Here is a 16,237-nt window from a genome sequence, read left to right as displayed (position 1 = left end):
TTGAATTTTAAAATTATTTTAGGTAATTCAAGAAAGTCGAATTATGAAAAAGAAAAGAAATATAAAATTGTTTAAAAATAACAAAATTATAAATAAATACATATATTTCGTTTTTATTATAGACATCAACTTTTTTTACAACTTAGCTTACCAGACAATTTTTACAAAGTAACTTTCCCCTACAGCACGAAATATTGCAGCAACTTGCAGCAACATTGCAGCAATATTGCAATATAGCTGCAATATTGCTGCAAGTTATTCTGTTGCTGCAAGTTGCTGCAATATTTCGTGCTGTAGGGGTTGTAAGTATAAAAATTTAAAAAGTAGACGTAATTAACTAAAAACTAAATTAATATGTCCTTAACTAGTAAACAAAAATTATTCAAATTTTCAGTCTTCGTCGTATGTATAAACGGACACATGCGGATATCTCTGCTTCCATTGATTAACCAATTGATCGCTTATATCACAGCTTATGAAACAAAATTCTTGCAGGTTAGGACATTGTTCAAAAATAACGGAATATTTATTAGGTGTATGAAATTTCACAAGACGAAAAAATAACTTTTTCAAGTTTTTGCACTGTGCTAGTAATTCCAACTGGTGATCAGTGAGGGCAGCAAATAAAATATAAACTTCTTGCAAGTTTTGATAAGAGGAAAGTAATTTAAATAAGCTATCATCAGTAACTGAATATTCGTATCTGTAACAAAAATTATATAATTATTACAGTACGCTTTAATTGCAAAGAAAAAATTCGTGTAACTTTTTCAAGATGCACACAAGAGAAGCAAACAAATTTTAATAAAGAATACAATAACATGTATTTTAAAAGAAAATATAACATACTTACGCCATTTTAAGCTCCATTTTTAGTAAATTCTTACAGTTAGCGAGGGCACTAATACCATGAGGTGTAATACCATGACGTGTATTCAATGATTGTATTGCTTCCAAGTCACGACACGAATTTCCCAATTCTAGTACAACTGCTTCTTCGTTTATAAGACTTGGGGAATGTAACTCACGCATCCGTTGATTTTTTTGCAGTATTTTGCAAAGCTGTTGAGCTTTTATACGCGTACCACAAAGGTTTAAACGTTCCAAACTTTTCAGCTTCTCGAGGTGCGAAAATCCTTCGTCGTCTATGAGTCGACAATAACTTAGATCCAATTCTAAGAAAAATTTGTATTAGGTATATACAATTTACCCATAATCTTGATAATTATATACTATATGCATATATAAATATATATACCTTTCAATTTTTTGCATATTTCTGAAGTTTTAAGTAGGGCATGACTGTTAACAGATTTGCAGGCATACAGTCTTAAGTGCGTTAAATTTCTGCCGCAATTATCAAGAAAGTATACGAAATTATTAACATTAAAGTTGCTTTCTGTAAGATCTAACTGTTTCAAATATTTACATCTAGCTGTAAAGCAACGAAATACTTTGCGCGTAATAAATTTTTCAGTCACACGTCGAATGTTTAAACGTGTATAGAGTAAAGGGTCCTGTGTTAAATAATTGAAGAATTTATCTACACAATTCATGCGGCATAACGTCGTCAGATCTAAATAGTTTAATATTTTTAGTAGCATTTCATTCTGCAAAGATAAAATATATAATTTTAATACTCGAGATGACAAGGGGTTACACCACTGTAGCTGCCCATTTTCTTTGGTATTTTATTTTTAGAAAAGAATAAAATATATGGTCAAAAGAACTTTTAGGCTTTATTAGACATATATTAAAGTATGTAAAAAAATTTTTTATTTGTTAAAAAAATACAAAATGGCGGCGCACGAGTCGCTATAGCACTACTCCGCGGCACGCAGTATAAGTCCAACAATTTTCATTTTATTCACTCCAAATTTTAACCATATCTTTAAAATAACATTCCAAAGAGAAATACGTACGAAATTTTCGATAAGTTAATTCTAACATTATTTATTAACAAATAATTGCCCCTTTTTTTTGTCAAAAATTGAACTGTTTACTTCAAATGCTCGCCAATCACAAAAAAATTAATATTTTCAAAATCCCCTACGTATTTCTCTAGCTATACTCGTGTAGATTAAGAAAACAATTTTTTTTTTTTTTAGATTCAAATTTGCGTCAGTTATACTGCGTGCCGCAGCATTCTCGCGACATGCCTCGCGAGAATGGCTGCAACGTCGCAATTTTGTACTATTATTGAATAAATATTTTTTTTAACACTTAAAAACATGATTAATTACATCCTTGAATATTATTATACTCTTACTTTTCCTTTCATCCAAAAAAAAATCGCAAAAAAAACGCTTTATTTTAGACTTCTGCAGTGGTGTAACCCCATAAAATAATATGATGAGAAATAGACCACTTATAATACTTTACCGGAAGCGCAGATAAACCGCAACGTGATAAGTCCTTGGATTCATCCGAAGAAAGTTTCATACGCTTTGCATAATTTGAATGACTATTTAATAAAATAGGGCCCGAACATCCAAGAGGTTGCTCATAACAAGGGATTACCTCCTGACACCTTTTTTGCTTCAAATTACTCTTAGAAGAAAACCTTCTTATATCGCTGCAATTATTAAAGGAACAAACTTATTTTCATTATTAATAACAGAAAAAAATTTAAATACTACTACTTAACGTTGACGATAAATAATACCTTTTACAAATACAATATTCGGGAAAATTCTGTTGCAGATGAACTATATCCAAGTGTCTACTTTTTAAATCTGCTGTTAAATTATGAACATCATCATGGTATGGAGAGTACATCCTGTTAATTCTTTTTAACAGATTAGTTAGACTCTCGTTAGGATTTCTAGAAAGGATCAATTCTGATGTACCGATGAGCATCACAGCATCTAACTTTGTGTAAAAGAGACGTGAACTGTTTTCAAATGTTAGTTTGAGCATTTTGGTCTTAAAGTTACGCCGATGCGATAACGGTGGAGAAAATAATCTTGATGTCGGCGGTACAAAATGAGACGATTTATCCCACAACTTAAACCACTTATTATTAGGATGTTGAGCCGAAATTTGAATTACGCTTCCAGGATGATGTATTTCGTAAATACAGACTCTGATTGGATATACAGCTTCATGAAACTCGATACCTTCAAAATAGAAAATATATAATTATACTCTCTTCTCAACAAAAGCATATCTTCTTTAACAATATCTTCTTAACAATATCTGATAATTCAAATATTACATACAAATATATCTATTTTTCTTCGTCTTATACCGCCGAATTTTACATAGCTGAATATAATCAGCCCCATCATCAAATTCTTCGTTTTGCCATGGAGATATTGAAACATCATTATTGTCTGAATTCTGTATTGAAAAGTCAAAAAGTGTTAATTACTACAAACTCTTGTAAGTTTGAATTGCGATTTTACTTTTTACTGGACAATAATGTATAATACCAGAAAATATACATACCCATCCGTTTTCAAAAAAAGAAGGTAAATGAAATAGTTCTCCATAGTTTTGAAATTTGGGTGGCCCAATTATGTCAGGGGCAGTATGGAATATGCTAATATTCTGATGGTTCTTGGGAACAAATCTCTTCTTCACAAATTGATAGATGAAGTCAACACTACTCTCCTCTCCTACGGACACTCTGCCGACATAGGGATATCGACTACAACTCTCGCTATATAAAGGTTGATAATGGGATGTCATATTTTCTCTCTGAAAAAAGACAAAAAATATAGAGAATAATAATCCTTGCTTTTGTGTAATATATGTTAAAATGCATTGTATATCATGTATTTATTATAATTATAGCGGTAAGATTATATATAATTAGATTAGATTATGTAATCTAAATTTATTCTGTTTCCATTCACATGTGGCTAGTACTGACATTATTATTACATAGCCTGCATGTATATTATTATTAAATATTAAATAATAATTATTTTAAAGAACATTACATTTTATTAATATATTATTAGAAAAATGTTTTTTTTTTTATAAATTTGAGATATCGCGAGCTCTGTGTTCACCACGCGTGGTACACGTGTACGAGCACAAAGAAAAAAACAAAAAAAAAATTACAAAATTTATATTGCTCAAATTCGCCACAATTAGGTACGCTTAACTGCTATAAATGTAATTAAGGTCCATTCCATAATAGCCGTATACATATAAGAGTAGATGTAAAACGTGAGCACTGCGTAAGCAGTAAGCTATTGACAATAACATTTTTACAATTCAAGAATAATCGACTGTAGTAGTTGGTCAATTTTTACTGCTTACGTCTTACCGCATACTCTTACAGCTATTGTAGAACGGGCTTAAGATTTTTTAAAATGTATTATTTATCTTACTTTAAAAAAATGTATCTTTTATTTCATTTTCCGATACACGTTGTAGTGTGTTTCACCACGTGGGAGAAGAACATACGCGGCATACACGCATGCACGAGCACCAAAGAAAAGATTTCAAAATTTAAATTGCTTACATTGGTATGTATGTACATGACGAGCATGCGCAGCTCAGCGAACAGCGCAGGGTGGCGCAGGCGCAGATGGTGAATAATCCCGCGTGGCAGTAGCTGTGACTTTTAACGTAAAGTCTAGCTATTTATTTAATCCTATATTTAAAAAGAAAAAGATAATCGTAATCAATAATAAATTAATCGTCGTATTTTTTTAAGTGAGTACAAATTTAATTGGAAACACGTTTAGCTAATATAGCTTTCTAATCTGTAACATTTTGGAGAAAACAATTTTTGAGGTTAGGGTACACATCGCACGTGTATACGATATTTTAATTAGAATGCAAATTCTTTTAAATATTTTATTAAAGAATTATACAATTCGTCGTTGCAGTCACCGGTTGCGTTTACTTAACATGCCTGTCCATTTCGAAGATATACCTGAGGAAATGAAGGAGGAGCCGATGGAGGGTGTCGCGAACGAGAGCGAAAGCAGTGAGAGCAGCGACGAGTCCATGGAGGGCGAGAACGCGGACGAAAGTCGAGAAGAAACCAAGTCGCAGGTGTACCTTCCGGGACAGGCATTGGAAGAGGGGGAGGAACTCACTGTGGATAAATCGGCATACAGATTATTGCACCATGCACAATCTGGAGCGCCGTGCCTCAGCTTCGATGTGATACCAGATGATTTGGGCAACTCCAGAGAGAGTTATCCTTTAAGCATGTACATAGTCGCCGGGACACAAGCTGCCAAGGCGCACGTCAATAATCTCCTCGTAATGAAAATGTCTAATTTACGCGGTAATAAGCAGAGCTCTGAAGATTCAGACAGCGAATCGAGCGATTCGGAAGACGACGACGACGAGCGCAAACCAGTTATGAGCGTCGCTCCTATAAAACACCAAGGATGTATTAATAGGGTGAGGTAAGTATTCTAAAAAGATCCGTCATTTATAATTGATGACTACAGAAATGTATATATCTACATACATTTTTATTTGTGACATTTATAGATGTACAAAACTTGGTGGAACAGTCTTAGCTGCCAGTTGGAGCGAACTGGGACGTGTAAATATCTGGAACTTGCAAGAACAGTTGACTGCAGTTGAGAATCCTAGCTTGCTGGCCGCATATCGTAATAAGTGTGATAAAGCGAGTGCAGGCATTAAACCGTTATATGCGTTTAAAGGCCATCTGTCTGAAGGATTCGGCCTTGATTGGAGTCGCGCCGAGCCGGGCACTCTAGCATCTGGCGATTGCAAAGGTAACATTCACATATGGCGTGTCGACAGCGGTGGCGCATCCTGGCACGTAGACCAAAGGCCGTATAATTCGCACGCCCTGCACAGTGTGGAGGATTTGCAGTGGTCGCCAAATGAAAAGAACGTTCTGGCATCGTGTTCCGTAGACAAAAGGTTCGTATTTCCTATAAGATATGTATATGCTCTTATATTATTGAATCGAATCAAGAATTGAATATTGCTGCCTCGCAAATTATTATAAAGATTAATTTTTATTTCAGTATAAAGATTTGGGATACGCGAGCGAGTCCACACAATGCGTGTATGTTGACGGCGTCTGGTGCTCACACGGCCGATATCAACGTTATCTCGTGGAATCCGAAGGAAAATCAGTTTTTGGTATCAGGCGGCGACGACGGATTCCTCCACGTATGGGATCTGCGACAGTTCGGATCCGATGGTGCAAGTCCGGTCGCTACTTTTAAGCAACACACCGCGCCAGTCACCACCGTGGAATGGCATCCCACAGAAGCTACAGTGTTTGCTTCTGGTGGGGCTGACGATCAGATCGCTCAGTGGGATCTGTCAGTAGAAGCAGACCATACGGAAGAACCTCAAGACAGTGTGTTAGCCAAGTTACCGCCACAGCTGCTATTCATACATCAGGGTCAGTCAGATATCAAAGAGTTGCATTGGCACTCGCAATGTCCAGGAACCATGATATCGACCGCGCATTCAGGATTCAACATATTCCGTACGATTAGTGTATAATAGAATATCGCACTCTGTAGGATAATATAAAAGAATATATTTAAGAGACGGTGAAAAATGATATATTATGAAAAATATATATCTACAAAATCGTTGTTTCGTAAATCGATTTTATTCTTATTTATGTAATCTTATAATTTTGATAAACGAAAATTCAATAACAAAACAGATGGACTTGTATGAAAAATTATTTGCTTATATTTACATTGCCCCATTCAGTGAAACCGATCATTGGCTTTCTCTAATTCTTTATTATAGTCTATTACAGTCACGCAGATCGTTCATGGTTACGTAATGAACAAATATGTCAAACGGTAAAACGCGCGGCAGTACTTTAATCCTGTGTATAAAATGTTATTTTTAATTATTAGTTAGCGTCTCTTATTATTTTATAAAATAAAGAGAGGGAGAAGGAGAGAGATTTGTATATCTCTCTTTCATAGGACAGAGAAGAATAATTTACGAGAAAATCTCCTTTATATAAATTACAGATTATGTGTGCGATATACATTGTGTAAAAATGTCAAATGTTCCAAGTTTTTCGTCTAACATTTTGTACAAAAATTTTTATAGAATTAATGTGTATCATACACACTGAATGAAAAATAAATCTTATTTTTTTAAATGAAATATGAACATTATGACACAATTCATTTTCAGGTTTTGTCGAATAGAGAGATAAGTTTGAATATAAGTGATAAGTTAACTTTTGTTGCTTTGCAGACACTAGACTTCTTTGTTGCGGATGATGTCTTCGCTCTTACAGAAAATAAATTCATCTAATGTATCAACAAAGTCACCAACATCGCTGTCATTGCTTCTCTCAAGATTTCAGTTTCGTAATTCGAAATTTTCAAAAAAGTATATCCGTGATCGTCACAGGACATTTCGGATACTCTTTATACAGAACAATTAGTAGAAATTATGTACCAACGTATGGAAAACTGTATATTCTTACGTATTGGAAAATTTACGGCCTTACGACTAAAACTTTTTACTTGCACTAGCCTTAAGAGATAGAAAAAATTTATAAAGAATCTGAAGGAAACGGCAGCTAGGAGAGCGATGTAAACGTGGAAAGAGATATCGATTCGTCATCTAATAATCAAACCAACTACACGCAAATTTCTATTGTCTTTATGAAATACGTTTGTCAAAACATCACAGATCATTTGTTCATTAGTAATAAGGATAATAGGTGCCTTATGGTGGGCCTCCCATGTGGACAGTTCCATGGATTCTGCATTTGTGCCATTTGTGTTACCAGCTTCTGCATCTCACTTGTGTTTAACGCTGTGCCGATCATGACCGCGCTGCGACATGCTCTGGACGCTAACATTTGCCTAACACGGCTCGGACGATATATGTGCTTATCTTTGTGTTCATTGCCTGCTTCTCTGATAAGAAATACCAATTCCTCAATATCCTCTTGACCAAACTGCCAATGACCACTGACAGGCATTCCTGTCAATTCTATTTTCTTGCCAGGCTCGGCTAAAAAATAGTTATACGGTATAGAAAATTATAGCAATTTAATATATTTCATCATTTTACTAGATAATATTTCTATAGCTTAATCAATAGCATCATAGAATTATTATGAAATAACAGTTATGAAAAATTCTGAAAATTGAACACGTATATATACCTTGTTCATTGATATTAAAGGTAAACCCATTATCTTCAAATGTTTGCTGATGTTCTATGAGTATTGTTTCGTTCAGCGCAGAGAAATTTAGCGACTTCGGTACAATAAGCTTTTGAGTTTTCAGCTTCGTTTCGTTACTGAGCTTCTCGAAGCGAAATTTTTCGTCGGTGGCATGTTGGTCGATGATAAATAGGTCATTCTCCAAGCGGGCTATTATGAAACCAAGATTAAACTGACCTATTATCTCCATCTATAAAAGATTTCTAAGTTCAAAACATAAATATACATAATGTCCCGGCATTAATATATCACATAGTAAATTATATTTAATAATCGTATATAATAAAATAATTAAATGTAGTAAAAAATATACAATATACTTTACCAACCTTGCCGAATGAATCTTTTGTCAATTCTCTCTGCAGTTCTTGTTCAGCCTCACGTTGATTAGCTTCCATTTGTACTCTATATTTTATTCTTTTAGCTGTACTGACGGCTGCTCCAGCAATACTCTTTTTTTCATTTAATTTTTCTTTTATCGTTACTGTACTTATCATCATTTCTACATCTACAGGCTTTTTCATTGATCTGATATTAGTCTGAATATTACTCTCTTTCACAGTATGCGATACCGAAGGTGATACTTGTAATCTTTTAGCCGGCGGATGCGTGTGATTAGGCGAGATTGTTCTTTTCAAGCCAAAATTTAATTCCGTTAAAGTTTTAACTGTAAAATTCCCTTGCAGTTTGTCCCATTTTGTTGTCAAACTGTATTTCAGTGTCGCTAATATGAGTCGTTCTTGCGTAACGAATATTGTCCTTTTGTCAGGAGTGACATTAACATCAGCGCACTGTCGATCTAATTTGATATTAAAGAAGACAAACGGATACTGCTTATTGTTGTACTTGTGATACACGCTGTTGATCAGTTTACTGATCTTCGTTAAATCACACGGCCGACCGTTTACATAAAAAAATTGTCGATCGGGCGAGGAACGTCCGACTGTGTGATCGCAAGTGCTCACGTAACACTCCCAATCGAAATCTACAGTAATGTCATTGGGCAAATTGTATTCTTGCAATACTGTTTCGTCCGGTGGTTGTAATTCGAGTTTAACGATCCCGTCCAGAGACTTCTTGCCGAACACGGAATTTACATTGTCCAGCACGTCGTCGGTGTTTCTCGTGGCCACGATTAGATTGGGCGATTTACCCGCTATCAAATTGGAACACGTAATCTTGATGTCGGTGGAGACCAAGCAGTAACTGTACAGGACCTGGATAACGCGAGCGTACTCCTTCTTCAGATTCTTCTGAAACTCCTTCGCTCTCACAGGCAGATTTTTAAATATGTTCCTCGCGTGTACCGTGGTACCCTGTTCTCTGGCGCACGGTTCTCTCTTCGTGAGCACGCCGTTCCGGTCGAATTCCAATTTAAAGCCATGCTCGTTGGATGCGTGCCTCGTGATGATACTCAGCTCGGACAGAGCACACAACGAACTCAATGCTTCGCCACGGAAGCCAAATGTATTTACTTCAGTTAAGTCTGTGAATTCCCGAAGCTTTGAGGTGTGGTGTTTCAAGCCTGATTAATAGAAGAAAAGTGACCGCATTAAAAATTATCCTTAATCCTCTTAATGGAAGACTGGCTCTAAATTAAATGTACCCTGGTGAAAAAATTTCTCAGAAATTTTCTAAGAATTAAGACTTATAAAAAATTCTAAAAATATACATAAAATTTTTCAGATACTTCACAATTCCTAAAAAAAATCTGAAAAATTTTGAGCATTCTCAGAAAGTCTTAATAGAAATTTCGATTAATAATATAAAAAATTATGAGATATTGTTCCACCAGAGTAGTTTCCATTCGTTGTAACACAATTTTTTAAACATTCTAAATTGCTAATAATTATTTTGATTTACAAGCCTACCTAAACCTTCGAAGTCCCGTTCCAAAACGCCGCTACCATTGTCACTGACGCTAATGCACGTTTTACCGTAATCAGTAAGCTTGACGTCGATCACTGTAGCACCGCTGTCCAAACTGTTCTCCACTAATTCTTTGACTGCGATCGCAAGATCGAGCACCACCTAATGAAACATTCGCACATGATCTCAGATCTTTTTATTTTTTTAATAAAAAGCCTAAAGAGACATTGCTTTATAAACAAATTATGCCTTTTATTAATTACACACTTAACCTTACCTGGCCGGAGCAGATGTGATGGACCGTTTCTTTGTTTATAGCTTCTATTTTTTTCGATTTCTCAGTCGTTGCAACAGGCTCATCCATCGCTCGATCAGGCACATGTGTTCAGCGTCAGGAATAATTAACACGAGTGTAAAGTGTAATTACATTAATTACGGATTTATTCGAAGCGCGCGTGTCTCACCCTCGTGCACCCGTCGGCAAACTGATCACAGTGATCACGGCTTTGCTCTCGTTCTAACGTAAATAAAAGAGAATTTACAATCAAGTTTTTAACGATGCAAAAATATAAATGTTATTATACTCAATTTAATGTTAATAAATATAATGATTCTTATACGGTATTAAATTAAATATTTTCATAAATATGTGATATATTCTATTTTATAAAATTTTATATTTTATAAAATTCTTTGAGTTTACAATAATCATAAAAGTAGAGATGCTTCCTTTAATGGTTAAATTTATAATTTCTAATCGTTTGATTTAATACCCTATTTTTTAGAACACAACTATATTCTAAGGAAAAGTAATATATATTTCAAATTCGGAGATTTATTAGATACATTAAAATTATTTCATACATAAAACAAATATAAAATCATAAATGTGACAACGTGTCAACGAAATAATTTGCTACTTTGACATGTATTTATTAATAATCTTTTTACATTCGTTAACGTACACTACAGCCCTATCAAATACCATATATTTTACAAGTCCGACCTAACTCCAAATCCGGGACCCGGTGGCGGAGACGTCAACGACGTAAGTCCACCGGCAGGGTCAGCCGCGAATCTCGGAGAATTCTGTGGGCCCGGCGACGGCCTCTCGCCCTTCTTGAAAGCATTTATTATAGCCGTTGCAGTTTCCGGGGTCAAATCCTCCTGCAAAAGAAAAAAGGAATGACAAGTACAGCGTCGTTTTCACTCGAGGCTGTTGTTCCTAAAAGGACAGGTATATACGTACATAATAATCGTCGTTCACTTGGAACATCGGCGCATTGGCGCAAGCGCCCAGACACTCCACTTCCGAGACGGTGAACAGCTTGTCCGCGGAGCTGCCGCCGAGCTCGCAATTCGCGGCCTTCGTCACGGCGTTGACTATCGAGTCGGAGTCCCTCAGCCAGCACGGAGTGCAGGTGCAAATCTGTATGTGATACTTGCCCATGGGCCTGCGATTGAACATCGTGTAGAACGTGGCTACCTCGTACACTCTCATGCGCGGCACGTCCAGTATCTCGGCGACTTTGTGCATGGCGGAGATGGGCAGCCAGCCGTGCTGCCGCTGCGCCAGATCCAACAGAGGTATCATGGCACCACGCTTGTGTCCTTCGGGATAAATCGCAAGCAGAGCTTCGATCCGCTTCTTATTCGCCTCGTTGAACTCGAACGGTATATTAGGATTGTCATGCTCGCTGTCTCTGTGCTGAAATTTAAATACCATGTATAATATCCTGTTATTATTTATTATTATTATTATTATTATTATTATTATTATTATTATTATTGCTATTTATTATTATTACGTACAACAAACAGCTGGTCCGACGTGCGATTTGCTGTTGTTTGCACTCCCCTAATGTTTCTTGAAGCCTGTTGAGGAAATAATTGATCTTAAATACGTGTCAAGTGATAGATCAAATAATAGGTCAAGTGCCAGATGGTGAATATGCAAACTTTACAGAGAGAAGAAAGCATACACGCCTATAAACTTTTATCTTACATCTTATTTATTCATTCTGACTCTCACAAGCTTAATTTAGAATCAATAGAAGTAAAGATAGATAAAATAATAGTCAAAAATAAGGTGTTCTTCCTAAATAACGCTTGCATTGTTTTGGATCGAATAAGATAGGGATATTTTCTCGTAAAAATGTCAAGTATTTCACATAAAATAAAATACACATGCTCCTTTCGTAAAAATATCAAGTAATTGACTTGCATTCGAGAAGTGTTTTACAAAGTCGATCAGTTTCAATTGAAAATACAAGATTATGTAAGGTGTTTGAGGTTATAGCGGTGAAGCAAACTGCAATGAGTGCGACATCGGTAAACTTTCAGCGAGTGATTTACTCACGAGGAGCCCGCAAGCTCGTCGTAGAGACGTCAGCATGTTGACACGGCTGAATGACCGGCAGCACGACGAGATTCTTGCTTGCTGCACTCTGTCAAACAAACGTCAACCCGCTCACCCTCCGCCACAATCACGGGGAACCGTGGCAACCGCGCAGCTGCCAGGCTATCCTAACCTAACCTAACCTTAAAGTGAATTTTATTTGAATTCTGCTCTTTGTGTAGTAGAGTGTAGAGTTCCTATTTGCTTCCTTTTCTCTCCAACATCTAATTACATGTCCATTTCATTTCAAGTGCAGAAAATGCATAAAGTGTAATAAGATGGTGCAACCGCAAGGAACAGTTGTTCCGTTCCTCGTCGATTGAACATTTCGCACGTCCTTTCGCTTTCTCTCTTCCTCTCTCCGACGTCAAATTATATACGTCTGTCTCGTTTTAAGTGCAGAAACTTCAATATGGTGCGGCCGCAAGGAACAAAATTGCAGGTCCGTCATCCGTCGGGTTATAGATCAGCGAGATCAAAACAAATTTGAATCGTACGTGTGATCGCGACCCAGCAAATCGCGGTACGGTGTCGAGGTGTTTTCATCTGAGAAGTGAGAAGTCCATCCTGCCCGTAAACGAGGGTAAACGGGAGTGCGATGAGCGCGAGTATGAAGGAGACGGTGCACAATTTGAGCAACGTCGTGAACAACGAGCACGGGAATGAGGAGGTAATTCTACATTTCTTTCCCCTTCATATGATCTTTCCAATTTTTCGCTACAACTGTTACTTTGCGAGATCTGTGCGTCCTTCTCACGACCACAAGTTTAAATTTTTATCGATTTTTATCGCGCGCACAGGTTATGTACGTCTTTGGAGCACGGTCTTACCGAATTGATATTATCATATATGTATTATTCTCATTCATATTTCGTTATTTAAACAATTACAATAAATTACATAGATTGCACTTGTATAGATGCAAGAATTTTTTTTAATATTCTGCATTAAAAACAACTCGTCCGGTAATTTTGTGGACTACAAGATAATTACAAGGAATCGCTGGAGAAAGCTTTAATAAAGCTTTTAAAGAACAAAGTTTTTCTAGAAATGTTCACTATACCTGAGAATACGTGAGAATTATAATCGTGCTTCTATTCTACAGCAGGCAGTCTCTGAGGAATCGCCAGCCAAACAGAAGCTGAGGAGCTGGCTGAATCGACATCTGCGTATCGAGATGACCGACGGAAGGGTCTTGAGAGGAGCGTTTCTCTGCACGGATCGTGACGCCAACGTTATTTTGGGCTCGTGCACCGAGTACCTGTCCATGGAGCACACGGAAGCGAGAGTTTTAGGCTTGGTGATGGTGCCCGGTCGGCACATTGTCTCGATACATTTAGACGTTTGAAGCGGCACCGTTCTCACAAGTCTGTAAATACTCTCTCCCTATTATGTTTATTTAAGTAATATATTTTACGTGTGTGCTGTGTGTTGAATATTATACGAATATATTGTATATATATATGTCTTTATATTTTGAAGACTTAGTTTTTTTTGTGATACGAACAGGTTTGCGTGAAAAATGAAAAGGTATAAATCCTGCTCCGTTAATAATTGATATATTCAACACTTATATCGAACATATTTATATTACACCTTACTGATCTTATTAAAGCAAACTTGAAAATAATATGAATACAGTGCAAAAATTGTGATAATTCTTGAATTATCACGATTAGACTGAACAGAATAGTGAGGCATGCTTTATTCTAATCATATTTTTATGATGAGGTTGTTATGAATTCTAGATAATAAGAGAAATACTTAAGACTAAAATAGTCCTAGTGTATCAAACACCTTTAATATAGCCAATATAGGTTGTCGCTTTGAATAAAAAATAAGAAAAAAATGAAATAATATTGAATAAGATTAATGTTAACTGTTAAGTGATGTAATAATATACTGGTAGATGCGGAGGAAAATCATTTATTAATATATGTAGATACCATAACAAAACAAATTATTTTTAATTTTTTTTTCATAGAAAAAATAAAACTTGCTCTGAGCATATTTCAATCTCGATCTCTATAATATTAGAACATTCCCTATAAAAGTTCATTGCTTCTCAGTTATTTCTTTACTACTTTTGATGGACTGTTCCTGTATAAGCCGGTATGCTCGTTCCAATTCTGCATTGCAGTTAATTTCTGTCTTTACCCTGTCTAACGCATCCTCTATCCTTTGTTGAAGCGTGCCAGTCAAACTATCCATCTCACACATGTAACATAGCTCCGCGCTAGCTACTGCCATTTTGTGCACGTAATCCATATACGTAGTTAAGCGCTAAAAGAGATTTGCGTTTTGACTTATATAATTATATTTTTATGGTGCAAGATATGTATACAATCTATATTTTGTGTCAAAAGAGAATTTTAATTTTGATTAATTATTTAGAATTTTAGACTGCAATATTTAATGTTTGAGTAATATTTGATATTACGTCAGGCAGGATTATCTCGTTTCTTAAGCAATTCCTTATTACCGTAATCTTCTCCTTCCTCTCTTGCATTTCGTTCCGTAACTGCACAATCAGATCCGCGTGCGCGTCACTTACATTGTGAATTATAGTTTCTTCGAGAAGGGAAATGAGCTCGTTCAACAATGTTCTGCAAAATTGTCACGATAAACGGAGACACACCTTTATCTTCGTAGATCTATGTTATTATTTTTAATTACCTGTATTCAACGCTCAGATCTACTATAGCCGTGTAAGCAACAGTTAATGTCTGAGTTACGCTGTTAGCAGTATCCAACGCAGATTGTTTTATCATATACTCATGAGTGAGCTTATTTACATCTGGTGGTGCCAGTTTTAACTTGTCGTTTTCACTAGGCTTGTCGGGTGAGTTGCAATGTGCAAACAACATACCTGATGTGTACTGCAATTGTAGGCTTTTTTTAGTTTTTATATTTAAAATTAAATATATAGGAATTAAAATATGAATTATATTCTCACCATTGCGGGTCTAATATCTTTCCATAATTTTCTAAGAACTTGACGCATGGCCATACTTGCTAACAATATAATTAATGTACAGTCAAACCACTTTTTTTTTTTTTAATTCATTGAGACCAGCAATTTCTGATAACCTCTCTATTCTTAATTTTTTTTTAGTCCTTCACCTACGTATCCTTTAACATGCATAAATGAAGACGCGTTATAATCCGTAAGACGTTCAGAAAGAGAAATTTTGAAGAGCGAGTAAAAGGAGCGAGTAACCGGTACTGTGTACATAACCTCGCTAGTAGAAATCAGCTGAGCGATTTCTAGTAGTTTTCTCGAAAGAGAACAAGAAATTTAATTTCCAGATGTTTACAGAGCCAATTATAAATAAAAAAAATAACGGAAGTTTGACTGCAATGGTTAATTTTTCCCCCACATGGAAAGATTAACTTTTTAATAATTTTATCATTAATATATATTTTTTTAAAGAAAAATAATGGTGACAATACATTTTGTTTCTTTATTCCAATGTTTTTCTCTCCCTTTCTCTCTTATATTTTTTTATTTATTCAAAATAATATGAATAACATTTAAATTTACAATTATTTTTATTGGAATGATAAAAATTTTTCGAATCCGAACGCCTATTTGGCAGTAGAATAATCATATCGTGTTCGTGATTTTCAAAGAACTCATCTAAATATTGAAGCCAGAAAAGCAATCTTATCTTACGATTCTCGAGGGGCCGACTTTTATCTATTTCACATTGTGCAAATGGTTATATATATATATATATATTTACAAAATAACCAATATTCCATATATATTCTATCTAACTTCTTTAAGAAATATA

General features: G+C 35.5%; 6 protein-coding genes across 9 annotated transcripts; 2 read left to right on the top strand and 4 right to left on the bottom strand.

Annotated features, from left to right (window-relative positions):
* Positions 1–390: 390 nt before the first annotated feature.
* LOC112468511 lies at positions 391–1,552 on the bottom strand. Its single transcript, XM_025037719.1, has 3 exons — positions 1,259–1,552; positions 854–1,175; positions 391–703 (listed from the first exon to the last, which is right to left on the bottom strand). Exons 2-3 carry the CDS (start codon positions 1,030–1,032, stop codon positions 391–393), a joined length of 492 nt encoding a protein of 163 aa, XP_024893487.1. The 5' UTR covers positions 1,033–1,175; positions 1,259–1,552.
* A 3,002-nt stretch (positions 1,553–4,554) lies between these two features.
* LOC112468518 (glutamate-rich WD repeat-containing protein 1) lies at positions 4,555–6,633 on the top strand. 4 transcript variants are annotated; one of them, XM_025037729.1, is made up of 4 exons: positions 4,555–4,671; positions 4,889–5,378; positions 5,467–5,868; positions 5,976–6,633. In XM_025037729.1, the coding sequence occupies exons 2-4, from the start codon at positions 4,903–4,905 to the stop codon at positions 6,463–6,465; spliced, it is 1,368 nt and encodes a 455-aa protein (XP_024893497.1). In that variant the 5' UTR covers positions 4,555–4,671; positions 4,889–4,902; the 3' UTR covers positions 6,466–6,633. The 4 variants fall into 4 exon arrangements, with proteins under 4 accessions (XP_024893497.1, XP_024893495.1, XP_024893498.1 ...); XM_025037727.1 differs by lacking the exon at positions 4,555–4,671 and adding an exon at positions 4,672–4,752 and having other exon boundaries at positions 4,848–5,378; XM_025037730.1 differs by lacking the exon at positions 4,555–4,671 and adding an exon at positions 4,686–4,752.
* A 953-nt stretch (positions 6,634–7,586) lies between these two features.
* Positions 7,587–10,537, bottom strand: LOC112468517 (mismatch repair endonuclease PMS2). Its single transcript, XM_025037726.1, has 5 exons — positions 10,320–10,537; positions 10,045–10,204; positions 8,503–9,698; positions 8,114–8,363; positions 7,587–7,959 (listed from the first exon to the last, which is right to left on the bottom strand). Exons 1-5 carry the CDS (start codon positions 10,404–10,406, stop codon positions 7,634–7,636), a joined length of 2,019 nt encoding a protein of 672 aa, XP_024893494.1. The 5' UTR covers positions 10,407–10,537; the 3' UTR covers positions 7,587–7,633.
* A 322-nt stretch (positions 10,538–10,859) lies between these two features.
* On the bottom strand, positions 10,860–12,565 carry LOC112468514 (NADH dehydrogenase [ubiquinone] flavoprotein 2, mitochondrial). Its single transcript, XM_025037722.1, has 4 exons — positions 12,402–12,565; positions 11,855–11,917; positions 11,292–11,750; positions 10,860–11,209 (listed from the first exon to the last, which is right to left on the bottom strand). Exons 1-4 carry the CDS (start codon positions 12,435–12,437, stop codon positions 11,036–11,038), a joined length of 732 nt encoding a protein of 243 aa, XP_024893490.1. The 5' UTR covers positions 12,438–12,565; the 3' UTR covers positions 10,860–11,035.
* Positions 12,566–12,741: 176 nt separating this feature from the next.
* On the top strand, positions 12,742–14,385 carry LOC112468516 (N-alpha-acetyltransferase 38, NatC auxiliary subunit). The gene is made up of 2 exons (XM_025037724.1): positions 12,742–13,110; positions 13,546–14,385. Exons 1-2 carry the CDS (start codon positions 13,039–13,041, stop codon positions 13,786–13,788), a joined length of 315 nt encoding a protein of 104 aa, XP_024893492.1. The 5' UTR covers positions 12,742–13,038; the 3' UTR covers positions 13,789–14,385.
* Positions 14,271–15,869, bottom strand: LOC112468515. The gene is made up of 4 exons (XM_025037723.1): positions 15,397–15,869; positions 15,117–15,319; positions 14,923–15,046; positions 14,271–14,723 (listed from the first exon to the last, which is right to left on the bottom strand). Exons 1-4 carry the CDS (start codon positions 15,448–15,450, stop codon positions 14,496–14,498), a joined length of 609 nt encoding a protein of 202 aa, XP_024893491.1. The 5' UTR covers positions 15,451–15,869; the 3' UTR covers positions 14,271–14,495.
* Positions 15,870–16,237: the final 368 nt, after the last annotated feature.

This window comes from Temnothorax curvispinosus, unplaced genomic scaffold (assembly GCF_003070985.1).
Source record: "Temnothorax curvispinosus isolate PA1 unplaced genomic scaffold, ASM307098v1 QBEX01018554.1, whole genome shotgun sequence".
Lineage (NCBI taxonomy): Eukaryota > Metazoa > Arthropoda > Insecta > Hymenoptera > Formicidae > Temnothorax > Temnothorax curvispinosus.
Note: the sequence above shows the minus strand (reverse complement) of the source record. Positions and strands in the feature narration are given on the sequence as shown.

Bases quoted from the DNA above. Each gene is read 5' to 3' on its own strand.
- LOC112468515 (XM_025037723.1), bottom strand. From the start codon at position 15,450: ATGGCCATGCGTCAAGTTCTTAGAAAATTATGGAAAGATATTAGACCC. The intron at 15,047-15,116 runs GTAATTAAAAAT...ACAATTTTGCAG, and splicing joins GATCTGAGCGTTGAATACAG to AACATTGTTGAACGAGCTCA. The intron at 14,724-14,922 runs GTAATAAGGAAT...AATCTCTTTTAG, and splicing joins AGAGGAAGGAGAAGATTACG to CGCTTAACTACGTATATGGA.
- LOC112468518 (XM_025037727.1), top strand. From the start codon at position 4,870: ATGCCTGTCCATTTCGAAGATATACCTGAGGAAATGAAGGAGGAGCCG. The intron at 5,379-5,466 runs GTAAGTATTCTA...TGACATTTATAG, and splicing joins GGATGTATTAATAGGGTGAG to ATGTACAAAACTTGGTGGAA. The intron at 5,869-5,975 runs GTTCGTATTTCC...TTTTTATTTCAG, and splicing joins TCGTGTTCCGTAGACAAAAG to TATAAAGATTTGGGATACGC.
- LOC112468517 (XM_025037726.1), bottom strand. From the start codon at position 10,406: ATGGATGAGCCTGTTGCAACGACTGAGAAATCGAAAAAAATAGAAGCT. The intron at 8,364-8,502 runs GTTGGTAAAGTA...AATCTTTTATAG, and splicing joins CAAAAGATTCATTCGGCAAG to ATGGAGATAATAGGTCAGTT. The intron at 7,960-8,113 runs GTATATATACGT...ACTATTTTTTAG, and splicing joins CTTTAATATCAATGAACAAG to CCGAGCCTGGCAAGAAAATA.
- LOC112468516 (XM_025037724.1), top strand. From the start codon at position 13,039: ATGAGCGCGAGTATGAAGGAGACGGTGCACAATTTGAGCAACGTCGTG. The intron at 13,111-13,545 runs GTAATTCTACAT...TCTATTCTACAG, and splicing joins ACGAGCACGGGAATGAGGAG to CAGGCAGTCTCTGAGGAATC.
- LOC112468511 (XM_025037719.1), bottom strand. From the start codon at position 1,032: ATGCGTGAGTTACATTCCCCAAGTCTTATAAACGAAGAAGCAGTTGTA. The intron at 704-853 runs GTAAGTATGTTA...TTTTTGTTACAG, and splicing joins AAAATGGAGCTTAAAATGGC to ATACGAATATTCAGTTACTG.
- LOC112468514 (XM_025037722.1), bottom strand. From the start codon at position 12,437: ATGCTGACGTCTCTACGACGAGCTTGCGGGCTCCTC. The intron at 11,918-12,401 runs GTGAGTAAATCA...TTTCCTCAACAG, and splicing joins GACGAGCTTGCGGGCTCCTC to GCTTCAAGAAACATTAGGGG. The intron at 11,751-11,854 runs GTACGTAATAAT...TTTAAATTTCAG, and splicing joins CGTCGGACCAGCTGTTTGTT to CACAGAGACAGCGAGCATGA.